The sequence below is a fragment of the Gopherus flavomarginatus genome, chromosome 24 (genome assembly GCF_025201925.1).
Source record: "Gopherus flavomarginatus isolate rGopFla2 chromosome 24, rGopFla2.mat.asm, whole genome shotgun sequence".
Lineage (NCBI taxonomy): Eukaryota > Metazoa > Chordata > Testudines > Testudinidae > Gopherus > Gopherus flavomarginatus.
In genome coordinates, this window is record NC_066640.1 from 10,003,082 (window position 1) to 10,029,078 (window position 25,997).

The 25,997-nt window shown below is 47.7% G+C and overlaps 2 protein-coding genes across 2 annotated transcripts; one reads left to right on the forward strand and one right to left on the reverse strand.

Moving 5' to 3' along the window:
* The first annotated feature begins 477 nt into the window (after positions 1 to 477).
* LOC127040401 (disintegrin and metalloproteinase domain-containing protein 10-like) lies at positions 478 to 20,536 on the forward strand. The gene is made up of 16 exons (XM_050934514.1): positions 478 to 505; positions 3,422 to 3,572; positions 5,220 to 5,377; positions 6,146 to 6,304; positions 6,808 to 6,899; positions 8,385 to 8,507; positions 8,966 to 9,058; positions 9,376 to 9,544; positions 10,211 to 10,371; positions 12,221 to 12,392; positions 13,211 to 13,355; positions 14,953 to 15,136; positions 16,023 to 16,122; positions 16,503 to 16,723; positions 17,157 to 17,253; positions 20,400 to 20,536. The coding sequence occupies exons 1-16, from the start codon at positions 478 to 480 to the stop codon at positions 20,534 to 20,536; spliced, it is 2,190 nt and encodes a 729-aa protein (XP_050790471.1).
* A 1,093-nt stretch (positions 20,537 to 21,629) lies between these two features.
* On the reverse strand, positions 21,630 to 25,985 carry MICOS13 (mitochondrial contact site and cristae organizing system subunit 13). Its single transcript, XM_050934391.1, has 4 exons — positions 25,852 to 25,985; positions 24,018 to 24,174; positions 22,903 to 22,954; positions 21,630 to 21,854 (listed from the first exon to the last, which is right to left on the reverse strand). Exons 1-4 carry the CDS (start codon positions 25,881 to 25,883, stop codon positions 21,757 to 21,759), a joined length of 339 nt encoding a protein of 112 aa, XP_050790348.1. The 5' UTR covers positions 25,884 to 25,985; the 3' UTR covers positions 21,630 to 21,756.
* Positions 25,986 to 25,997: the final 12 nt, after the last annotated feature.

Here is a 25,997-nt window from a genome sequence, read left to right on the forward strand (position 1 = left end):
GTTACTCTCCACAAACCCAGCTGCCCCCTTAGCAACGGCAGGACAAGTTTCCTAACAGGCTCTAGCTCTTCCCTCTCCTAAGGTGAAATCGGCTGAAGCATGTAAAAGCCCCAATGGGAAAATAAAGCAATTCTAATTCCCATTAAAGGAGACAGACCTATACTGCTGAATGAAGGCCCAACGCTGAAGGGTGTTTTGAGAATTCAATGCTAGGTCCACTCTGCTCCCATGAAGTCAATGGGTGCAGAGCGTGGGTCTCCACCTGCCTGCTTTGGAAAAATATCTCACCCCTAGAACGCAAACTCTTCAGCACTTCTAAGCAAGTCTGTGCAGGCAGAGTCATGAGCGACGATGTATTTCCCTGTAAACTACGCCCTGGGGTGAAGAATCCCTTCGCTTGACGCACCTCAAACGGAAGGTACCTCTGCCAACGCCATGATTGCTTCTCGGTGCTTTGCTAGTTTAGCTCTGTGCAGCATGGTCTTTGCCCAAAGCGGCGGCTCAGGTAGGCAGATTTTTTTTGCTTGTTTTTCTCTTGGTTTGATATCTGAGAAGTGCAGCAAGGAATGACTGCAAATGTTGTTCCCTCACAGCAGAGAGGCTGCCGGCTGGCAGCAGCCCTGTCCACAAAGGAACCAAGCCAGGTCCCGTCGGGATTCCTTAGCTGGGTCTTATAAGGGCTGTGCAAGGAGGGAAGTAGTCTGCTTGAGTGCAATCTGGCCTCGGTGTAAATGAGGAGTAACCTCTGTGGCCCCTGATGTAAGACTAGTGTGAAAGGGGCGTAAGAGGAGACTTGGGCTCATCATTACCAACTGCTCATTAGACAGACTTCTGAGGCCAGTCCTGGAGATTTCCAGGGTCTCCTTTGTAGACAATAAAAAAAGTACCTGATCTGAAACATATTGGGCCTGACCCGCAGCTTGTGAAGCCCTAGTGAAGTCACCAGCTGTGGTCCTGCCTCTTGGCACTCCACGTTAACCACTGAGCTTTTCACTCACCACTGGTGGGAGTTGCTGGTGTTAATACTTAATTCCCACTGGTTTCAACAGGAGTTAGGGGCCTAAATACCTTTGGGGATCTGGGCCTCAGGATCAGACCTCTCCTGAGGGGAAAGGAAATGGAGCACATTTGATCTGAGAATCAGTAAGATGCACTAAACAGCTGGTTCCCTACAAGACAATTGTTACAGAGCCCTTTTTCACCAGCTGGGCTGAGGGGGAAAGCAGGAAATATTTCAGGACAAAAAGTAATTAGTAGCAAATGTTATGGAGGGAAGAATAATAAAGAGGCAACAAACAAGTTAACTTCTTGTAGGCATGCTGCAAACCAGGACTATTTGGTCCGGACTAAGCTCCGAACCGGATAAGCAGGGACAGAGCCCACTGTCAGGGCCCTGAGTGTTAAGATTGAACTCAGATTCTCCATTGTCTGGCACCCTGTGCTGTCATTTGCACCACTGCAAAGTGCTAGCGAAATGTTACTCGGTGAATGGATGCATTGGTCTCCTGCCAATCGGTTTTTAAACTAGCCCAACCCCCGTGTGGACGCTCTTACTTCAGTTTGCTTTACATCTGTACCTAACCAATATAAGCCCATGCAGGACTTTGCACCGGCTTCACTAACTCAGTTTCAAATCACACCTCTACTTAAGCCCATGTAACTTGAGCACATAGAAAAAGGCCAGGACAGTAGTGTTACACACCCATTCCACTCTCAGGTGCAGGGCCACAGGAGACCAGCCCCTGTGTCCATGAAGTCTGCAGCCTCCTCCACATTCCTGGAAAGAAGTGATTCCTTCTCCCCAGACTGGTGAGCGGAGCAGCCTCCAGCAGCTCTGAAACAAGCAGCATAGGGGCTGAAGGGAGGAAGGATGATGCGGTGGTTTATGACTCAGGAGACCTGGTTCAATTCCCTGCTTCATCACAAACTCCCTGTGACCATGGGCAAGTCCAAGGGATTTAGGTGCCTAACTTCAACTGATTTCAGTGGGACTTAGATGCCTAAATATCTTTGAGAATCTAGGCCTTGGTCCGTCTGTGCCTCAGTTTCCCCATTGGTAACTGGGGACACTAGCATTTCCCTAGCTCACAGGGGAGTTGTGAGGATAAATACATTAAAGATGGTGAGGTGCTCAGATACTACAGCCATGGGGGCCATGTCAGGACTGTAGCTAGCTAGAGACTTTCTCCCATTCCCAGCCTGTCTAATCCCCTGCATGGAGCAGGCAGGGTGGGGCTCCTGTGCCTGAGGGGGCTGATAACTCCAAACAGCTCTTTTCAGCAATGGCAAAAATCAGTCCCATTTTTGACAATAGCCCTGGGTTTATTTTAATTTTATAAACTGAGGATTGTCCTGCCACATGGAAAAAACTGGGGTCCTTGAGGAGAGAGAGTATTGCAGGGACTTAGAATCATAGAAGATTAGGGTTGGAAGAGACCTCAGGAGGTATCTAGTTCAACCCCTGCTCAAAGCAGAACCAACCCCAACTAAATCATCCCAGCCAGGGCTTTGTCAAGCCTGACCTTAAAAACCTCTAAAGAAGGAGATTCCACCACTTCCCCAGGGAACCCATTCCAGTGCTTCACCACCCTCCTAGGGAAAAAGTTTTTCCTAATATCCAACCTAAACCTCCCCCACTGCAACTTGAGACCATTGCTCCTTGTTCTGTCAGGATGGAAAGGGGAGAATTGCATTCAGGCATCACACACCTAAGCTGAAACTTTGTGCAAGGTCACTGTAGTTTTTGTGAGGGCAAAACTGTTTTGCTTCTGCAGGGACTGCAGTCGTGAGCCCTTTGTGGAGAACCAGCAAGTCAGGTTTATCCATGACTAGCAGATTTTTATTGAGGGAGCAGGGCTGGGAGAGGGCTTATTAAGTGGGTTATTTAAGTCTCACCCAGCTCTAACACTGTATGTGACTAGGTCGCCCTTAAGTCTCTTGAGCCCTGCTTTTGTTACAAATGGGGAAACTGAAGCAACGAAGTCGCATAAGAAATCTCTGGCGGAGCCAGAAACGGAACACAAGCCTCTTAAGGTTTGTCTACCCAGCACAAGGGAGCGTGGCTTCTAGCCCAGGTAGACGGACATGTGCTAGCACGCTGAAAAGAGCAGTGTGGACGTGATGGCAGAGGCTAACTAGCTGAGCTCAGACTCAGGGTGTCAGGCAGGTGGCAGGTGGGCTTGGACTCAGGCAGCCATGTCCACGTGGCTATTTTTAGCATGCTAGTTTGAGCAGAGCTAGCGCAATCAGTCTACCCTGGCTGGGAGGTTTGCCCACAGCTGCAGTGCAGACGCCCCTGAGTTCCCAGCCCTGTGCTTTAACCACTAGACCATTTCTTCCTCCTCAAGAAATAGAGCCAATGCAAACCTACTCAGTTCAAAACCTGCGTTCATTTTTTTGTGTCTTTTTCCTCCCTTTTTAGTCAACAGCGTTGAGTATTTAAGGCCATTTGTAAAGTACCAGGAGAAAGTGGCTTATGACAGAGCAGCTTTAGAATGGATGCATCAGAGGGCAAAAAGAGCTACCAAAGAGCATGAAAAAATCATCCAGCTAGAATTCCAAGCCTATCAGAGGTATGTTTGTGACAGGTTCCCCCCGGGGTGCCACCTGGAACTGGGGTATCACTGAGCCCCCCTGACCCATGCAAACGTACCGGTTTAGATTAAAACATAAAATAAGTTTATTAATTACAAAAAGATAGATTTCAAGTCATAGCAAACATCAAAGCAGATTGCCTAGTAAATAAACAAAAACGCAAACTAAGCCTAAGATACTAGAAAGATAGGGTGTGACTTAGCAAATTCTCACCCTGGCTGATGATACAAGCAGGCTTGCAGATTCTTAAGGGACAAGGTGCATTTGTTTTGCAGCTGGGGATCCCCACCCCCTTTCCAAGTCCTTTTATTTACGAGCTCCTCTTAGGCGTTCAGTTGTTGGGAGTAAAGAACTGATGATGTCACTCCCTGCCTTATATAGCTTTAGCATGTGGCAGGAACTCTTTGTTTCAAACTTGGTTGCCAGACTAGTTTGTGAAAAAAATACTGAAGCTAGGGTGACCAGGTGTCCTGATCTAATAGGGACAGTCCCGATATTAGGGGCTTTGTCTTGTATAGGCACCTATTACCCCCCACCGCCTGTCCCGATTTTTCACACTTGCTGTCTGGTCACCATAACTGACACCCCAAAATGGAGTTCAGAGTCATGTGGTCTTAGCCAACTGCTTTCCAAGCTCAACTCCCCACTGGTCACAGCTATTTATATCCCACACAACTCCTTGAACAAAGATCTTGTGTTGGTACATCGCAATTAAGAGTCCCAGAATGAACAGGGAAAGTTTTGTAAACACAGTGGAATTGGTTGGGCGATTTCCTTCAAAGACCTTCTGTGGAGGAAGTTTCTCCAGAAGTTGAAGAGTTATAGAAGCCATTACAGGTCTGTCACATCTTACGCTGGAGTTACGTTCCGCAGTCAGCGCGTAAAGCGAAAATCGCGTATAGTCAAGATTACAGTGAGTGTAATGGTGGGCGGAATCTCCTGCACTACAGGTACAATATTAAAATTGTTATTTTTCTCTTTTTTTTTGTTTTTGCCGACGGCGTAAAGCTGAAATCGCGCATGTTAAATGCGCATAAGATGCGACAGACCTGTACTTACAGGCTGGCCGAAACGTTCACAGGAAGGTTCAGCTATTCCACAGCCCATTGTCTCTGTTGATGAGCCATTAGCACTGTCTGACTTCACTGTTGTACCTGAAAGGCTGGCTGTGGGTCTTTTCCAGAGCAAGCCCATTTGAAATGCAGATCCATAGTCAAAAGTCATAACTTCAGATACAAAAATGATACACGCATACAAATAGGATAATCCTATTCAGTAAATCATAACTTTTCCAATGACACCTGACATGACCCAACTTGTACAAAATGCATCACAGCTATGCCAGAATCATATCATAATATTACTAGGATGAATATGGGTGTTGTGTCAAGTTATTCCATGTCTTTGTGGGACAGTGTATGCATATGGGTAAATCTTGGCTTAAAGTTCTTGTGGTTTGCAGCCCAATAATAATCGGAAATCAAGGTGCTCTGTACTGTAGGGACCTTCACTTTTGTTGCAGGAACTGAGGGACTACATTGATTGTATGCATAGCGTTATTAGTACTGATCATTTGTACTGTGGTAGCTCCTGGGAGCTCCAGTCACAGACCAGGACCCCTGAAGTCCTGTAACCGACTCTTCACCATTTCACTTACCTTCCAGGACCTTCAAGCTGAGGTTAAGCAGGGACACGAGTGCTTTCGCCAGAGACTTTGAGATAACCGGGAAGGCCACCTCAGAGCCTGCAGATGTTTCTTTCATTTACTCTGGTGTCTTGCAAGGTAAAAATTAGACTCAGCCCCGCAGAATGAAATCCTTGCGATAGGATGGTCACAGCAGGGCATGCAGCCTGATCCTCCAACCTGGAGGAGACGGGAGCTCTGTCTGCAGGGTCCCCCTTCTTTTTCAGGTCTTTCCGCTTAGTTGTGCTGGTGGTTTTGTGCTGTGGGCACCTACCTGCTGGCACATTAACTGAGCCCCATCAGACTCGTTCCACAGACCCTAATACAGCTCCCATCCTTACTGACAGTGATTTGAGCACCCAGTTATGCCAGGCACTGCCAACATTCCCAGGAGCCAGCCAGCGGACTAGCAGTATTGCAAGGGGTGGGGGAGTGCAGTCTGATTGCGTCCTGGAATGTTGGGATGAGCAGTGGCGGGGAACGTTGCAGGTGGTCCAGAGGATAGGGAGCCAGTTGATTTGCCCTGGAGTGACCCTTCCGTGGCCATTGTAGCAGGCAAACCACCGCCTCCAGCCATGAGCGACGCTGGAGCCTGAACGCTGTGGCAAGCCCAGAGTGCTAGAATTGGCAGGGGCAGAGGGTTTCATGCCCTCCCTGCTACAACAGCCACGGCAGTGGGCTCTGGAATGATGTTGCTTTTTGCGCCACACCTTGGTGACGAGCTGTACCCAGAATGCAGGGGCCAGTCCTAGCCCAGATGTGAACAGCTGATCAGTGGTAATTAACCCCAGGCAGGCCCTTCAGTTACCACAGGGAAACAGGTCAAGCTTCCTTCTCATTGTCTATGTCTGGATGCCTGCAAAACAGATGAGCCTGGATCTTTCTGCCACGGTGCCATCATCAATGGCCTTTTTGAAGGGTTTATCAGAACCAAGAATGGCACCTACTACATGGAGGCACCCGGTGCATTCACCAGCAGTGCGACGTCTCCAGGCCAGACACTCATCCACCATGAGAGCGACATCGGTGAGTCCTTGACTGGGCTTTGGTGCGACTGAGCGTAGTCAAACGATGCTTGGCACTTCAGTTTCCCCTGCCGTCGTGGCCTGTTCCCTTTGCACTTCAGTAACAACGCCTTCCCCCTCTGGACCTCTAAGGATTTCATAAACACTGAATGAGGTCAGTCAGACTTGCAAATCCCCTTTCAACGATGCATTCTGATGTTCCATTTTGCACATGGGAAAGCTGAAGCACAGCGAAATGAACTGACACACCTGCTGTCATCCAGCTAGTCAGTGGCAGAGCTGGGAATGAACCCAGGAGTCCGGACTCCCAGTCTACCCTTGCGCTTGCCACTGGGCTTCACTGCCCTCCCAGAGCTGGAAATAGAGCCCTGGAGTCCTGATGCACAATCCTCTGCCACAAGCCCTCTCAATATTGCCCAGGGGTGTTCGGAAGTGATGTTGCTCATTTTGCGTATCATCCCATTGTGATATTTCTTTGAGTTAACATCTGAATTTCTGCTCTAGATTATTCCATTTTAGAAGATCCATCCTCTGCTTCTTTGATGAGGGGAACGCATCAGATCTTGCGGAATTTCCAGCAAGAGCTAAAATTAAAGGTGAAGTGAAATTGAAGAGAAGCATCTTAAGTGGAAATGAAATAATTTTAAGCAATGATTGTGCTGCGAAAAAAAAAAAGACTGCCTCAGGCATTGACTGCTTTGAATTCACTGAATACAATGTCTGCGTAAAATGTGACAGGATGGAATTCTAAGGACTTAGCTTTTCAGAGGCGTGGATCTCTCCTTCCTAGCTAACAGTTATGGTCTGTGGGTTTCCAGAGAGAAAGAGACAAGAGGCTAATTATATGGCTGAGAATGTGGGGTCCAGCTCAGAACTTTCTCTGCATTTGGGAGAAGAGTTGGTTGGTTAAAAAAATTTTTTTTTGAAACATTTCCCCGAGTTTTTTGATGAATTATTGAAATTTGCAATTTTGTCCGAAATCTGAAATTTAAAAAAAGTCTGCAAGCTGGAGACAAAAAGTGTGGGGGAGGGGGGGAGAGAGACTGCCAACATGCCATCAACAGTTTTCTCCTGCTTCCACCAACCCCAATTCAAAAGTTCATTGAAATTTCAAAATGTGAAACTTTTCTATCAGCTTTATTTGGGAGAGTTAAGATGCAGGGGGGAGAGGCAGTTGTTCAAGCCCATATTTAATTTAGTGCAGGCAAACAAAATCCCTGAGTCTCGAGACAAATAATAACTCCAAAACCTTGGGCCAAACTGCATCAGTTTTATCTCATAATTTCATAGAGTTTTAGGTCCAAAGGGCCCATTAGATACATCTAGTCTGGCCTCCTGTATACCACATTTCACCCAGATACCCCTCTATTGAGCCCAGTAACCTTAGTTAGATCAAAGCACCCCAGGCCTCAGGAGACAAAACTGTTGTGTGCCACGGGCAAAGAGCAGGAGAGACCGAGGTGCACCCTTGCTCCATGCCCCTGCAATGGCAGGGAATTGATTAGGTGGGATATGCCAGTGCCCCATGCTGCAGAGGGAGGCGAAAGCCCTTAGAAACACGCGTCGTTGTGGTTTGCCAGTCAGCCGCTCATCGGTCTCTGGCTTCCACCAAACACCAGCCAAAACGTGGGTGGCTTTCAGCTGAACTTGGCTTTGAAGTTTTGGGTTGGTTTTGAAGGCAGGTCTCAGGATGGGAACCCAGATGAACTGAAACAAATGCAAAGGTTAAAGTGAGTCCTAGGAAGGAATTTCCTCTGTGAGCAAACTATGGCAGGCTAGTCCGTAAACATCCTCTTCTGCTTGCACTTTCCTCTGGACCAGCTCGTTCTGGCCACTCTCAGAGGCAGGATGCTGAACTAGAGGAACCACTGATCTGATCCACTCAGCCAGTGCCATTGGCTTTGATTTAGCAAAGCATCGTTGTTCAGCTGAGCATTAAGCACATACTTGGCTTTATGCACCTGTGTCAATCCCCTTGACTTTGCGGAATCAGGGCCTATGTTCCTAACTGAAGTCGCTGCTGTTTTGTTCAGCTTTAACTGAGGATCTTACTACACACTTCTTAACTCTTTGCCAAAAAGGGAGAAACCTTGGAGAGGCAAAGAAGGAGTCTGGATTACTCTAGGACGTCCTGCTTGCTGTACCTTCAAGCCGACTACTTGTTCTACCAAAGATTTGGCACCATAGAAGCAGTGATTGCTCAGGTAAGAAACTGGGTGTTTTTAATTAATATTTATTAATCATAGACTATCAGGGTTGGAAGGGACCTCAGGAGGTCATCTAGTCCAACCCCCTGCTCAAAGCAGGACAAATCCCTAAATAGCCCCCCTCAAGGATTGAACTCACAACCCTGGCCAATGCTCAGTTATCCCTTTATGCTTCTGGTCAGTTCACATGTGAGGAGAATAAAAATAATCCCTCCCTTTCATCGAGTGCTTTTCATCAGCAGATCTGAGAGCGCGTCACAGAGGAAGGAATATCTCCATTTTACAGATGGGGAAACTGAGGCACAGATAGTTGATGTGACCTACCTAAGGTCATCCAGTAGGCCCATAGCAGAGCCAGGAATAAAACCCAGATCTTCTGAGTCCCACTCCTGTGCTCCAGTCACAAAAAGTGTGGATGGTTTTTTTGGTCATATGAACATTTGTCTCCCTTGCAGATTGCTAGCTACATAAAAGCTGTGAATGCAATTTACGAAGGCGCAAATTTTGACGGTATCAGGCACATCGACTTCAAAGTGAAAACTCTAAATGTAAGTCGACTGGGCACTTAGGGCTGGGTTTGTCTCAAAACTCCAATGCCAGGGCAGATGGATTTCAGATTGAATTTTCTAACAGGCAAGTGTGGAGGTGAATGAAAACTGGCATGACGAGAGGTGATTTGAAGGGACCTGGATGGGTCAGGGGTCCTTCACTCTCAGGTTGCGCATTCAAATCTAATTTATGATGGTAGCAATTGCGGTTTTCATTGGGCAGCCTCTGTGAAATGTGACTAGGAACAATTTCCCCTGCTCTGCGTCACAGGCAGTAACCGCCTGGCTGGCTTGCTAGTGTTGTGTCCATTCTGCAGATAATCCAGGAGAATGATCCTTCTGACTCTATGGAATCACCTTTCATCGGCCCAGAAATGCTGCTGATGCTGCATTCCAAGTCCAACTGGAATAGCTATTGTCTCTCCTACCTCCTCACTGACAGGGATTACAGCGGAATTCTAGGGATTGCTTTTAATGGACAAGCGGGTAAGAAAGAGCTTTTCGGTGATTTGTATAATGTTTTGTCCAATGAAAAGTGGGGTCATCAGTGTTACAGGAGTCACCAAGTTGCACTGTTAAGTGTTCTTTTTCTTAGCATGTGCTCCGTGTGGAGTGGTTACAGAAATGTGTTGTTTGGCTTTGTGATGCAGACTCACAGGGAGGAGCTGTTGCAAATAGCAAGAGAGTTTCTGCTCTGAGTGTCTCTAACTAGAGTTGATTATTGAGGACGAGTTGCTTGCAGCATTGGCGTGTGGGCAGAGAGTTCTGACAGAGACCTTGCCTGCATGCTGTTCATGACCATCTCTGCTCAAGGACAAGTGTTATAAACCAGCAGCACTCGGAAAGCGCACGCTCTCTGCATCACTGAGTTCTCCTCTGATAGGAAACTGAAACCTGCCGCTGCTGTTCATATTCCTGTAGTACCTAAAGGCCGCAGCCATGAACAGGGCCCTGTTGTGCTAGATCAACAGTCTGTGACTTTGTCTTTTACACCATCCCACAGGCCCAGACCTGTAGCTGGTCCAAGTGCAGAACACTGGCTTGAAATCTGCTGGAGTTCTGCACTCTGAGCAGCTTCCAGACCCAGGCGCTTGGCTCCTTGCTTTTCCGGCTAGCGTCACCGAGACCGTCTGTTTTTCCTTTCTGTGTCAGGCGACTTAGGGGGGATATGTTCCAAGCACAGGCAATTCCGGGATGGGGAGGCGTCTCTGAACACTGGCTTGATCACGCTGCAGAAATATGGCCAATATTTGCCTCCTAGGATTCTCCATCTCACTCTGGCCCATGAACTTGGCCACAGCCTGGGAGCTCCGGTGAGTACAGCCAGTGCATGACACAGTGGGAGTGACATTGAAAAGCAAAGGGAGGTGTTGGCCTGGAAGCCTCCTCTTTGACAAACAGCCGAACCAGATGCTTGGTGGAGAGAACTTCAATAATACATTGCATTTCCCAGGGATCCCAAAGCACTTTATTAACACAGGTCAGCGTCATCACCCCCTTGCTACAGGCAGGGAAACTGAGGTGCAGAGCCAATGCAAGCTCACATGGGGAATTTGGCATCGAACCCAGCTCTGGAGGGGCCCTATGCCAATACCTTAGCCACTGGCCCATGTTCATTTCCCACAGGGCTGTTCCAAAATCCAGTAAAGTCACTGGGTATCTTTCCATTGATTTGGGATCCAGCCCTAAACAGGGATACACCTTAGTCCTGGAAATGTGTCCCGAACAAACTCTGGGTTCTGAGCCACCCCAAACCTTGCAGCCTGGGCTTTTTGCCTAGTTTTTTCAAACTCTTGCTTCGAGGAAGCTGGGTGCGCCGGCATTCAAATGCTTCAGTGTGCCTCCAGGAGGGCGCGTGGCTGGAGCTCTGTTCATGAATGGCTAGGTTTATACCACTAATATATTGCTGTTGAATTAACTTATTGGCTTGTATGACGAAGTCCAGGGCTTTGGAATAGTTCATTATGATTTGCAATGGGAAAGAACGGTGGAGTTTGCATTGATGGGTTACTAGCTTGTGTCTCTGTTTGGCAACACCACTGTAATAAGGGATGAGTTTACTTTCCTGGTCTGAGCTATGCTTGTGTGGATGCTGAGTGAGAGGGGCTGACCTTGGGTTTACAATAACTAGAACCCCTGAACCAGAGGTTTAAGTCTAGACTCCGATTCCATGAGACAGATACAGTGACTTGCTGTGCTGTGCCGAGCCGCTCTTCCAGGAGAGATGCTAAAACCCAAGCTCTTGCCTGCTCAGGGTAAGTGTTAAAGAGCCCATGGCCCCTTTTGCAGGATCTTCCTCAGGATCCTCAATGATCCCTGAGATGCTGGAAAAGTTGACTGAAGACAGCAACTATCAGGGATGGCAGCAGGTGGATGATGAAACTGGGTGGTGTTGGGCTGCTGTGTTCTACCCCAGAGGTGGCTGCATTTGGTTGAGTGAACCATTCCTGTGCTGGTGCTTTATTATTGTTGTTGATATTCATTACACACCGTATTATGAATAATATATTGTTAATATGAAATATAATTATATTAACAACAACACAGTGTGCTACAGACCCCCACTGAGATCAGAGACTGATTGTGTTAGGTGCTGTATATACCCAGTCTCTGCTCTGAAGAGCCTACTGTCTAACTATTTGTCTATCTCAGAGTTTTATCCTGCTGTCTAAGCACCTTCCACGTCAAATCAATAGCAATAGCGAAGTCCCTAGCAGACTTTGCAGAGTCTGTGGCACTTCTCCCTTTTTGGGATCAGAACTGTGCTTGGGAGAGGGGCTTTGGGGGGGGTGTTTTCTTGGATTTTATTAAAAATAGAAAAGCCAAAGGTTGTGAGGGGAAACTGAGGCACAGAGCAGGGAAGGGACTTGCCCAAGGTCAGCCAGCAGGTGAGGGCACAGCCAGGACTGGAACCCAGGGCTTTTGAAGCCTAGGATGCTAGATGACACTGACTCTCTGTATAAAGTCTGTGAAACAATTTGAGATGAAATGTGCTATAGCCATGTGTTGTTATGATTCTGTTACATTTTAATAACATGAAAGGATTGTACTGTATATGAACATCTAAGGACCTCTAAGATTCTAACCACATTTTTATGTTCAGACAAGAGAAACAGCGTGATCTCTCTTCCTGCATTCAAAGAGTCTGATCTTGTGTTTCAGCATGATGAGAGTGAGGAATGCGCCCGTTTCAGCTTCGACACCACGCATGGGAACTACTTGATGTTCAACTACGCCACAGATGGATGGCAGTACAACAATGACAAATTCTCCCCGTGCAGCATTGAATACATCGGGAACATCCTAAGAGCCAAGAAGGACAGGTGCTTCGTTGGTAAGACCCGGTAGCTGTCTTTGAATCATTTAAATTCCACCCAGCACGCATTGCAGATAATTCACGGGTTCTTTGCTCAGGGCCGAGAGACCTCTTAATCTGGGAAGTAATTTATAATAAAAGGGTAGATTTTGCTTCACCAGAGTTGGAGGCAGGTCTCCCAGATGGCAAAATATTTGCAAAAACTAGAATTAGTTATTCTGGAGAGGCAGCTGGATACCACAGCTATAGGGTGATGATTCATGATTAGAATAGAACAGAATATTATGGTGATTAAACAGATGTGTCTATGGAAGGAAGGGAAGAAGAGAGAGATGTGCATAGGGATTGATTGATTCAGAGAGGCCTTGACTGGAGTATTTAAAATTTGGAAGAGGACAATGAAGATTGTTCAGTGTCTCTTTTTAGCAGTACCATATTAGAGGAATAAGGGGTTATTCCATGAAACTGATCTGGAAAGACTCCATCAGACATGCTGTAGACCATAGTGGGATCCACTGCAGCTAAACTTTATAAAACGGCTGAGTAATTTTAGGACCAATGACAAAATATGCTCAAATTAAAGGTTAAGCAAAGCTCACACCTCAGAGAACAAGCAGAGGGGACATGGGCCAGATAATAAATTCTGCTCTTCCCTGGCCCTTCCTGCAATACACATCATAGTAAAAAATCAACTTTAAGGCATCGTTGGCTATTGTCACCAAGCATCAGAGGTTTGCCACTGTTGGACGTGCTGGTCCAGTGATCTGACCTGGTATGGCTGCATCTCGAGAGAGCCATCACCACAATGATTTCTGTTTTTCCTCCTCCCCTGGCAGAAACTGACCGCCCCATCTGTGGGAATCAAATTGTAGATCCGGGGGAGGAATGCGACGCGGGCAACAATGACTCTGACCCTTGCTGCTATGCTGCCAAGGAGCCAAATGGCTTCCGGTGTAGGCTGAAGCCAGGAGTGCAGTGCAGGTAGGCGTCTCCAGCAGCAGGCGCTCTGCACCTTTCCAGACGACTGTCCCCCTTTCAAGAGTCTGAGTTGTCGTGCCCACTCCCAAGTTCCACCTCACTTCAAAACGACTTGCTGACAAAATCAGCCATAAAAATACAAAAGTGCCCCAGCCCGCTAGTACTGAACCATGGCCGACTTTCTCATTTTGACCATATAATTGTCAAATAAATCAAGTGGAATACAAATACGGTACTTACATTTCAGTGCACAGCACATCTTGCTGTATGACCAAGTCATTGTCTGTATGAACTTTTAGTTTGTACTGACTTCGCTAGTGCTTTTTATGGAGCCTGCTGTAAAACCAGGCAAAGAGCTAGATGAGTTGCTGTACCCCTGGAACACCTCTGTGTACCCCCAGGAGTACACGTACCCCTGGTTGAGAACCACTGGTCTACAGCGCCTGATCAATGGTTCTTTCCCCTCCCATGCTGACTCTGCAGGGGGCACTTGTTTTGCAGTCATTCCAAAATCCCACACATAGCAGTTTGCTGGAGATGCCAAGGGTCACTTAAAAGAAACATTTTGAGGGTGCATTCTTGCCCTCACTGGGCACTGCAGGGAGCGAGCTGTGTTAGTTATGAGAAGTGTCCAAGAGGCTCTCATGTAATAAACCTCAGGGAACGCGGCACTGTGAATCTGACCCCTTATTGGGATCTGACCCTGTGATTCCATGGTGTCTAGGTATTTTCAGACCTGATGCTTAAATCACTGAACCATCCTCTCCTGGGAGAGCTCAGATGGTTTCACGGACATCTAGAAAATGACGGCCCCTGCCTGAAAGAGCTTCCAGCCTACAAGGCAGGTGGAGGAGATGAACAAACCAGACAGGGCAGGGAGGCAGAGTAACACTCATAGGATGTGTTTAATTCCTGCCCAAGCAAGCCCCTTGGGTTTGCTCCAAGAGGGCTGCCCCTCCCCAGCCCTCTACAGTCTCTGTACCTTCCCTGAGTCAATACTGGGAGAAAGGCTGGCTCTGGGTATAGTTACGCTACCGGTCTTGGCTTCTTCTCCCATTTGATTCTGGAAGCCACTGCCTCCAATTCTACAGCACCTTCATCCAGAGATCTCAGAGCACCTTATAAACATTCATTATTTAATCCCTGCCCCTCTGTGTATTATTAGACTCATTTGACAGAGGCTCACTCCTCAAATTTAGGTACCTAACTCCCCTTGAAATCAGTTTAGGTGTCTAAATCCCCTGGAAGGTCTGGGTTGAAATGACTTGATAGCAAGTCAGTTGCAGAATTGGGTAGAGAATCCAGGAGCCCTGCCTGCCTTTCCCCTGCTCTAACCACTAGTCTCCACTCCCTTTGCAGCACTGGGCATAGCACCCAGCAGTCCTGGCTGCCAGGGCCCCATGCTCAAACCGCCAGACAAATACTACCTCTGCTAACCAAGCCCCCTTACAAATGAATTGGGACGGTCTCGAACACTGGCCAGAGCAAGAAGCAGCATAGGAGCTGGCCTAGGGTGGTTATGATTCAGGTCACAGCCAGCTGCTCCGTAACATTGCTGATTAGTTACATGTGTTTGTATGTACATTTCTCGCTCTTCCAGCTCAAGCCAGGGCCTGTGCTGCAGCCATGAATGTGTCTATAAACGCCAAGGGGAGCTCTGCCACGAGGAGACGGACTGCACCTTTGAGAGCACATGCTCTGGACTAACGGCTGAATGTGCTGCTCCCCTTCCCAAAGCCAGTTACACTCTCTGCAGCATGGGGACCCGGATCTGCTTAAATGGGGTTAGTGCTCAGAGCCAACCAAAGCACCCCCACAGGCCCGATGCAGCTGGAGAAACTAAGAGCTGGAAAAGGCTGGGCAATAACTGTGCTTAATGCATGATTGACGGGCCTGGAGGCTGCAGTCCTTCAATCATCCACAGGGCAGGTCCGGCACAGGCAGCAGGAATGCTGGCTCTCCCTAGATTAGGCACAATTAGCCTGCGGAACTCAGTGCCACTAGAGATCTCTGGGGCTGAGTTTAGCAGCAGTCAGAAAGGGGATTGAACCTTTACATAGCAGCGATTTCCAGAGCTGCAACAAAAGCATTGGGTGGGATTTAAACCGCCCTGCATAAGGGCATAAACCCCAACCTTCTAATTAATGTGGGTGTGGAACCAGCATTCCCTGTGAGCGGGTTACACCAGAAGTGCTTGCTCCTATGTTTCTTCCACCTTGCTCTGAAGTAGCTGGTTCTGGCCCCTGCCATAGGGAAGATACTCGGCTAAACAGACCCAGAGTGTGATCCTGGCCACCCATTCACCTCACGGTTTGCTCTGAGGCTGCTGAGGCCCTGCTTGTTCTGTGGGTGAACGGAGGAATCCAGTCAACCAGGCACCTTCCACTGGAAATTAGATCCAATCGGACTGGACTTGGGGACACATTTGTCCCACCCCCATTAAATGGAACCAGCATTTGTATATAAAGCTCAGTCCTACACACTAGCACAGATCCTCAAAGGTATTTAGGTGCCCAATTCCCATCGATTTCAATAGGAGTTAGGTGCCTAAGTACTATTGAGGGTCTGGGTCCTTCTGCTCTGGACAGATCCCTCACCCTGGGTAACCTCCCTCCCCCAGCATAAATCCCATCGCTTATTCCTCAAACCAGCCCTTTTATGATACTGTAGCTCTGCCTCGGATCCCTCTGCGTCAAGCACGGCCTGGAGCAATGCGACTGCGTTAGCACGTCCAGGCGGGAGAAATGCCACCTCTGCTGCCAGCAGCCAGGTACGCAATCCGTCTGGCTGCCTGAAAAGCCCTGGTGTGGCTTTTTCCTAGAGTGAGAGGAAGAGGAGCAGCCTGGGGATGAGGGAGGACAAGGGCTGTGGGCAAAGTTGTCAGGAGCAAGCAGCTCAGGGGAATGTATTCGAAAAAGGATGCCCTGACACAGTAACCTTTGCTGGCCGTAGCACAGTCCTATTACCTAGAGGTAAAAAAGCAACCTCAAAGCTTCCTTTTATAATAGGATTAAGGCTCTCCAGGGTGCTCAGTGATCTATTTATACACAGCTTAGACAGCCCCGATGCTCCAGTATATGACAAACCAGGAGAATGGCACACGGATCGATGTCGAACCCTGAAGTCGTGCTTTTCAAACCCCTGATCTAGGCCAAGTGCACACATGTGCCAGTACATCCTCTGCTCTGCTGGAGCGTTACTTCAACGGCACACACATCCCACTGACCCCAGGCACGCCCTGCAGGGACAGGATGGGCTACTGCGATAAGTTTCACGTCTGTCGGCTCGTGGACGAAGACGGACCCATAGCCAGAGTGAAGAACTTCATCTTGGATTTCATCGAGCTGGAGGATATATCAGCCTGGATGAAGGTAAGCAGCTGCATGAGATTTTTTTCCCCCTCATCTCCCTCCCCCAGAGTGACCAGGGTCCAGGGTTTCAGTGGGAGTCAGGGCCCTTTGAGGATCTGGGCCTAGGTATGTAGATCTACAAGTCTGGTGGGAGTGAGCAATTAACACAGGGGGCTTGAGATCTGGGGTTCCTACCACTGGCTCGCCTGTGACCATGGGCAATTCACCTGCCTCTCCTCTGTTCCACATCTGTTAAATGAAGGTAACAATATCCTCCCTCACAGGAGTGAATGATTGCCTGGAAAGCGCTGTGGATGAAAGTGTATCATGGTGGAAGGGAGTATGGGGGACATACACTCAGGGCTTGGTTTTCAGAGCTCTTGTTGGTTCCCGCTGGGGTGGAAGGTGCTTGGATGGCCCTCGTTAAAGATTCTGGTCTGGTTTCATACCTCAGACGCGCTGGTGGGCTGTGCTCTTGATGATCCTGACTCTGGCAGCTGTGATGGCCGGCACCGTCTTCCTCTTCGGAAGGACGCTCGACAGCGAAAAAGGCAAGTAACTGCTTTAAGCAACTCCCGCTCCGTCCAGTCCATTCTTTGCTTTCTCAGGCAGGATAAGCTCATCGTCAGCAAGCACTGTCCCGGAAACAGTCAGGGAAAAACACAGCCCAGTGTCGCAGGTACCTTCTGTTCAACCGACACCACACTGAAAACTGTTGCTGGGCTACGCACACAACCCAGCACCACCAGAGAAGCCAGGTGTAACTTCGATTTCTAAATGTTCCCAATTCATGTGGTTAAAGCTAAGGACGCAGCCAACCAAACTCAGTGTCCAGGTTTGAGCTTCCAGACGAGTTACAGATAATATAACTTTGTAGAGGACCCTGGATGACACTTTGAATGATAGAACCAAACTTCATTTAAAAGTATTAGTAGCAGCAAACAGGTGTACAATTACCATTTATGCTTACATTCAAAGATGGAATGGTGCATCGATGGACCATCAGTCCACTAACAGTATGAAGTACAGCCTTATAACCCTGTAACCTACTGGTACCCTTTTGGTGTTAATGGGAGCTCTCTCCAATTTAGCAAGGCCACTCCTTATCCTAACCCATTATAAGACTAATTAATATTAAAACCTACCTATTCCCATATCTACATTTCCACCACCTCTTTATTGGCTCTTTACATTACATGATTGAAATCAACATCTGCACCAACGTCCTTCCCATACTCTCAGTACAGATAGCATTTTCATAAAACATCCACAATTCTCAAAAACACTCATTAAAAACTCTGCTAACAGCAGCTATAACCACAACATAACCCCTGACTTAGGTCCTTGCTACCTTCAGTTTTCTCATCTTACTAGCTACTTCTCTCTCGCTTCTGCTCACACCAACTCAGTTACCCATATTCCTCTGTACTTAGCCTAATTTAGGCCAAAGTCTAATTTCTACTTATTTCTTAACCCAATACATCCAGTAGGCTACACGTGGAAGCTACCACTGTGCTTATGACTGCTAGGGGGTGAAGAACCCTTAATTTGCACCCAGATGAAAATTTCAGGGGGAACCATTATGAGATCCAGCTGTCAAGGAGCTGAATTCCCTTACACTTTCCCCATTAGCCCGCTCTCTTGCATCCTTCCCCTCACATCAGCGGTGACCTCAGACCTGCATAGTTGCAAGCAGAAACCTTTTGCCTCTTGTCAGAATGCAGCCAAGAAACTGACCACACTTGCCCATTCAGGGAAATAGGAGGTGCATCCTGCCACGGACTGTGCAGCAGGAACCTTACCTGGACAGTGCTGCATGCTTCCCATCCAGCTGGTAACATCATCAGCTCACTGGGGCGGACAGAATGGGAGAGAGCCTCTGCCACTACCAGGAACTGTCACATCCTCTCCAGGCCAGATGGCTACCTGGCTTTGGGCTCCTATGCCATCATTGGAGCCGGCTTAACACAGGTGTGGCTGTGCCAAATCCGACCATGCCTGGGGCAGCTGTGATGCTGCAGAAGATGCTGCACATACTGGATGGCTGCACGTTGGGCTCCCCAGAGGTCTTCTCTAGCTGAACATCGCAGACTCCGAGGCCACTGACTGACTCTTAAGGCCGTTCCGCTGCTTTCCCTCCCTCTGCCAGACCTTGCCTTGCCCACATACAACCGTTTTCTCTCTCACACGCGCTCTCTATACACACACCCCTTTTGCCCACTACTCCTATAATACAACTCCTTCCCCCACTCCACGAATGGACCAGCTTCTCCCTGCTCAGCCTCTCTTACCCATATAGCTGTGGTCCAGTGTCACGTGCTCCTAGGGTCCTGCACCATGCACCAGAGATCTTTGTATGCTCATCTCCATTGCCCCTGTGCTCATGAACTCACAGATCTTAAGGCCAGAAGGGACCATCATGATCATCTAGTGTGACCTCCTTCCCACCACAGGCCACAGAGCCTCACCCATCCATTCATGTAATAGGCCCATAACCGCTGGCTGATTTACTGAAGTCCTCAAATCTTGATTTAAAGACTTCAAGTTACAGAGTGTCCACTAGTTACGCTAGCTGAAACCAGCAAGTGATTCATGAGAGAGCTAAACACCAGGGAAGGAGTTATTTAAGGCCTAAAGTTAGCACAAGAACAAATGGATATACATTGTCCATCAAGTTTAGGTAAAGGTTTCTAACCACCAGAGGAATGAAGTTCTGGAACAGCCTTCCAAGGGGAATAGCGGGGGCAAAAAAAAAATCTAACTTGTTTCAAGACTGAGCTTAAGACATTTATAGAGGGAATGGTATGAGGTCTCCTACAATGGCACGTTGCCCATTTGCAACAGCTATCAGCAAATATTGCCAACAGCCAGAGACTGGACACTACATGGGGAGGACTCTGAGCTACTACAGATAATGGTTTCCCAGGTATTTTGCTGGTAGGTTGCATGCACATGCTCAGGATCTGACTGACTGCCATATTTGGGGTCAGGAAGGAATTCTCCTCAAGTCAGACTGGCAGGCAGAGACCTGGGTGATTCTAGCACATTTCACTCTGCCACTCCCTTGAGCACAGAATACAGCAGAGAATCTGTTAAGGGGACACAGATCAAAGCCTCTAGGAGTTCCTCTAATATCAGGTAATCCAGGGCCTTAATGAAAGTTCCATGCTGGTTTTAACATGTTTATGTAACTGTTCACAGGGCTGGGATAGCTCAGCTGTCCAGCCATTTACAGATGTCCCTTTGCACGATTTCTTTGCACAGAGGCTTCATGGTATGGATTCTATTCTCTATGCAACCCCTTAAGAATGTAAGAATGGCAATACTGGGTCAGACCAATGGTTCATCTAGCCCAGCATCCTGTCTTCTGACAGTGGCCAAGCAAAGCCACCACGCAAGATGCTCCTCCAAATCAGAAGCAAACGGGGCCTCTGCCTCTGGGTAAACCCACAAGTAGATAGGGACTCAGACAAGAACCCTAGCTCCAAACCCCTTATCATTGGTAGGGTTCAGAATCCAGATACAAATCCAAATTTTCACCACTGGTTGCTTTTGGTCATAGGCCATGCATACACAGGGGGAATTAGAGATGCAGCTGTTGTTCATCCATGGGACTGCCACCTGGTTACCTAACAATAGGGAAGCTGCTTTACAGGAATCATTGATGATGGTTGTTGCATTTTTATCTTTTACTTAGAGGAGAAAAGCATGAAGTGCATGGTCAAGAAGAACTCATTCAGCAAGCAACCTGAGAAAAGGCAAACATTAATATACTGGGAACATGAGGAGCTCTACGTTGAAACAACGCACCAGGAGTACGAGACCATAATATAGCAGATGCATGTCATTCTGATCCAGGTCTGCTCTTGGAGGGCATCACCATCCAGAACACACAAGCAACACATTGGAGCAGCTTTTTCAAAAGAGCTCAGCTCCCATTTAAGCACCTAAAAGAACTGACCAGATTTTTCAAACATGCTCAGCATCCAGCAGCTGCTGCTGAAAATCCAGCTACCGCTAGTCGGGACTCCTGGGTTCTACCTCCAGCTACTAGAACAATAAGTGCTTTATGCATAAAGATATTCCTTGTTCTGCCACTGACTTGCTGAGGTACCTTTGCCAAGTCCCTTCACCTGCCTGCGACTCTTCTTACTGCCTGCTTGAAAAATAGGGGGAGAGCTAATGTCTGTAAAGCACTTAGAGATCAGCTATTAGAAGAAATGGAGGAGAGAAAGGAAAAGTTATCTGCTGCTGCTTTTACTGGGCCAAATCATTTAGTGCATCATGTTCTCAAATAAGGAATTTCACATTAAATATACATTTTTAAAAGCCTGACACTTTTCACTTAGGATATCTAATTTCCCCCCTTTGCTAAAGAAGAGTCTGATTCGGCTATCCTTAATCACAGTTCATCCTATAGGAGTACTCCCACTGAATCCCATTGATTGTGAGGCCATAAGAGATCATTATGATCAATAGAGTCAATGCTGCAAGAACAAAATTATTCAGTATTGGGGGGTCACAGCCTGGGATAATGTGTCAAAAACCCCTCGTCACTCCCACGGTTTAACATTCTTAGGACAGTAAGGGGTAAAAGCCCCCTTCTTCTCCATTTGATAGAGTTCTACAGTCATTTGCAGAATCTGTTCTTGGGCCAGATCTTTTCATACCGTGAGTGGCTGGTTAATTGTCCTAGGTTGGTTTTTTTAAGGTACGTAGCACTGAAATAGTTGGCACTCACTTTCTAGATGGCTGAAGTTTCCTAACGGTCTATTTAGATTGTACGCTCCTTAGGGCAGGGAGTATGTGTGTGTACAGCACCAGCATAATGGGGCCCTGATCTCCTTTGTGGCCTGTAGGCACTACTGTAATAAAACCCACCAATAACTGCAGAGCCGGCATGCTAACAGCAACCCACGAGCAAAGGGAAGTTCCAGAGTCTTTTATTGGCGCCGCTGCATGGCTGAGTTGCCCTCCAGTGCTGTGCACTACATCTCATCCCTGAGACAGTAGCATGGAGGAAACAGCAAACGCTGGAGAGAGAGAGAGAATGTTCATTTGATGAGGTCCTTCATGTACTTCCAGCCATCCTGGGTGTATTCACGGACCTTGGTGGGAGCTACAGATAGAGCAGACACGGTGGCCTGAACTCCTGCAAGAAAAGTAGCGGAGAGATGTCCTGAGAAGAGCATTAACACAAAGCTGAACTTGCAACTGTTACTCATGATGGATGACATAGATCTCCCCATTTAATAGGTGAGATCTATTCTTATGAAGGGAGGTTTCAGACAAAGCTCGGCATAATTCTTGTCTCATTTGGCATCAGTGGACTCGGAAGTGGGGAAATCTGTCTCACACCACCTCAAACCAGGTCGGAAGGATGGTTTTGTGGTTAAAACAGCACCAGGACTTGGGAGATCTGGGTTTTATTCCTGGTCCTCCCATAGACTCCCTCTGTGTAACCTTGGACAAGTCACTTAATTCCAGTGGGCCTTAGTTTCCCCGTTTGTAAAATGAGGAAATTTAGCTGCATCATGAGCATGCTGCACTAATTTGCTACGTGTCTGCAGAGTGCTTTGAAATGCTCAGATAAAAATTGCTAGAGAAGGACAAAATATCATCATAAGGGGGTACAGAAATAAAGCGAAATGTCTTCCCTTTTCACAGTAGCCTAGTAGGGGAAAGGTTGAGTTCAACTGTACTACGTATCCTTATACAACAAGCCAGCTGTGTTTATAAACTCTTCAATCCTTCATCAGAGACAGGACTTCTCAGGAGTAAAAGTCATCATAGTGTCTCTTTATATTGCTACCTCCTTGATCGTGGTTGATTTTGCTGTCTTAAATTACCTGCTACATAGGTAATAATAATAAAAATCCCTAGTTCTTACGCAGCACTTTTCATCAGTAGATCTCAAAGCACTTTACAAAGGAAATCAACATCATTATCCCCATTTCACAGATGGGAAACTGAGGCACAGACAGGCAGTGACTTGGCCATGGTCACTCAGTAGGCCAGTGGCAAAGCCAGGAATTAGAACTCAGGTGTCCCAAGTTCCAATCCATTGCTCTGTTCACTAGGCCACACTGCCTCTCACCCTTCTTTCACATTTCAATCTACTGGGCCAGCATTCTAGGATAAATTGTATCACTGATCATAGACCCATTCTATAGCTTAGACAGTAAAGGATCAAGTCTTACCTGTGTTCCAGGATTCAGAGACAGAAAAGTCAAATTTTGGAGCGGATGGAAGCTAAAAAAAAAGAAAGAAAGAAAAGGGGGGAGGGAGAATCAGAAGTGTTTGTGGACACGAAATATATACAAAATGGCTAAACAATAGTTTAGAGGGGATAATGAAAAACAGAAGCTACCACAGACTCCCTGGGTCACCTTGGGCAAATCACTTAAGCTCTGATTCAGTTGACCCAGCTGTTAAATTGGATCAAAGGGTAAAATTTTCAAAAGCAGCTTAGATGCCTAAGCCACTAAGGTGACTGAATTGCTCACAATCTAAGGACATGGATTAGGTGAAGGGGAAAAAAACCAAACCCGGACAACAACAAAAACAGTAGGCAATTTATATACAACTTGATTAACTATAACAGGGGTCGGCAACCATTCAGAAGTGGTGTGCCAGGGTTTCATTTATTCACTCTAATTTAAGGTTTTTCAGGCCAGTAATACATTTTAACATTTTTAGAAGGTTTCTTTCTATAAGTCTATAATATATAACTAAACTATTGTTATATGTAAAGTAAATAAGGTTTTAAAAATGTTTAAGAAGCTTCATTTAAAATTAAATTAAAATGCAGACCCCCCAGACCGGTGGCTAGGACCCGGGCAGTGTGAGTGCCACTGAAAATCAGCTTGTGTGTCGCCTTCGGCACACGTGCCATAGGTTGCCTACCCCTGAACTAGAAGCACCATGGCCAAAATGGGTCTTTAAAAGGGAGGATCAACACATTAGTATTTGTAAAGTGCTTAGATATCCTCAGAGGAAAGTTGGCTCAGGAATACCAGCTATATTAAAATAAAAAAATCTCCCAGATGACATTTTCATTTTCTCTCATCCTTTGCAAATTATCCCTTTCGTTTCCCACCTCAGATAAGTTCTCTCCCTCCGAACAAATATAAAAATCTTAAAAATTTAAGTTTAAAAATTAAAAAGTAAGTACTGGGGAGATGTCCGGCTCCACTGAAGTCAATGACAGAACTCCCGTTGATGTCAACGGAGCCAGGACTTTACCCCAGCACTTTCCCTTCCTCCCTTACCACTAAAACAATTTGCTAACCACGCTTATCAGCACAGTCCTTACCTCCCAGCCTGTGTAATTCGTCCATTCCTGTATAGCTGGAGGCAGTGCTGCGCGAGCCTTTTTGAGGGCCTCTGCTCCTTGACTGCCATTCCCCAGCAGCCCCTGATCATAGGCCACGTAGATGGCACCTCCAGCCAGGCTGCCTTTGACAACGAACCTGAGAGGGAAGAGAAGCAACAGAAACCCAGTTTGCATTACTACAGAACAGTGCTTTTCAACCAGCAGATCCCGATCCTCAGAGGGGATCACATAAGGCAATTGGAGGTAGGAGGACGTAGTCACAAGGCATTAACATTTTATTACAATCTAAAGCAAAGAAAATCTAGCTCTCCCATCCCCCACTACTCTCACTCATCAAGGTCAAGTATTCTTTGTCAACCTCTTAAAGTAACACACAAATACATTATATAGGATTATTGTTGTTACTTCTAAAAAAACCTCTTATAATAAATGTAAGGGGATCATGAAAATATTTGACTTCAAAAAACACTGCCAACCATTCCAAGGACTGGAATAGATCTAGCTGTGGGTAAGAAACCCATATTTAATGAGGGTTCCTATTGCATCTCACTAATAAGCACTCAGATTACTTGGTAGAAATGTCTCTCTCTGATGCAGTGAATTACATTGCAATTAGCATCTCACTCCAACCTGTTCTGAATTATTGTGTGTTTAAGACTCACACTGAGTGTTGGGTGTGCAAGGAACACAAGTCTGGACAACTAGTGGCAATCCTGCAAAGGGGGAGTGGAGATATTTGGCTTTGGCCCTATTTGGTTCTTTATGATGGATAAGAGAGGCCTGCAGGATTTATTTTTCCTCAGTCAAAAGGGAGAAGGGGAAGGAGTTATGTTTCGTTTTTTTACCATTAAAAACTCAGGTCCTGTCTAATCAACAAGACTCTGTAGTAACTAGTGACCATGTCATATGGTGACATCACAAGAGCAGAGGATGTGAAAACTACAGCAGCTGAGAGGGCAAGGGGTTTATAGTCAGATTGTTTCAAATGCTGCATTTGTTGGCTGACCTTTAACGGCAATGCTTAGCTAGCACGGTGGAGAAAGGAATTCTCTGCTAAAGATTCAACACCCCTGGCACACCCCGCCACACACTTTGGGCAACTGCACCCCTTCCCTGAGAGGTGTGAGCTCAGAACAGACCCCATCCCAGCCCTGCAGCTGGGCTCTCAGCACAAAGCGGGGCAGGGGTTGGCGGCGTTCCCAGCTTATTCAAGGATTTTTAAAAAACATTTCTGGCCCGTGTTACCCATGGTAAGATGGTTGGGGGGAAGGGAACCTGAGGGCGGTGGACCTGGGAACTTGTGGAAGCTGCAGGGAGGGGAGTGTGTGAGGGGGGTGAAGGGGCAGTTAGGGGGGAGGGGAGGCTGAAGGGGGTCAGGTGGGGCAGGCAGCTGGGTGAGGGGCTCGGGAAGGCTGAAGGGGCAGCTGGGGGGGAACCTAGGGGGCAGGTAAGGGGCAGTTGGGAGAGGCTGAGGGGAGGGAAGGGGACCAAGGGCGATGGGGGGAGGGGCAGCTGGGGGGAACCAAGGGGGCAGGTAAGGGGCAGTTGGGAGAGGCTGAGGGGAGGGAAGGGGACCAAGGGCGATGGGGGCGGGGGGGAGGCTGAAGGGGGCGCTGAGGGGCGGCTGGGGGAGACGATGGGGGGACCGGGACCGGGCAGTGGGGGGCGAGAGGGGACATGGGGCGGGGAGGGGCACCGGGGACGGTTGGAGGGGACGGGGGGAGCCCACAGAGGCGGGGGCGCTGCGAGAACCGAGGTGACCCCCGCGGTTGCGGGGCCCCGAGGCGCGGACCGCCCCCCCCGGCCGCCTCACCTGACGACGGGGAAGACCCGCGAAGAAGCCATGGCGGCGGCCCAAGGGCAGCAGCGAGCGCTCCCCGGCTGATCCGCGCCGCAAAGGCTTTCGGGCGTTGTAGTCTCGGCTTCCAGCCGGGCCCACTGGTCACGTGGTCAGCGCCT

Coding starts and splice junctions, on each gene's coding strand:
- LOC127040401 (XM_050934514.1), top strand. CDS start 478: ATGGTCTTTGCCCAAAGCGGCGGCTCAG. Junction 3,573..5,219: donor GAATTCCAAGCCTATCAGAG/GTATGTTTGTGA, acceptor GGACCCCTGAAG/TCCTGTAACCGACTCTTCAC. Junction 8,508..8,965: donor TAGAAGCAGTGATTGCTCAG/GTAAGAAACTGG, acceptor TCTCCCTTGCAG/ATTGCTAGCTACATAAAAGC.
- MICOS13 (XM_050934391.1), bottom strand. CDS start 25,883: ATGGCTTCTTCGCGGGTCTTCCCCGTCGTCAG. Junction 24,175..25,851: donor CGGGTCTTCCCCGTCGTCAG/GTGAGGCGGCCG, acceptor CTTCCCTCTCAG/GTTCGTTGTCAAAGGCAGCC. Junction 21,855..22,902: donor CTCTGAATCCTGGAACACAG/GTAAGACTTGAT, acceptor CTTTTCTTGCAG/GAGTTCAGGCCACCGTGTCT.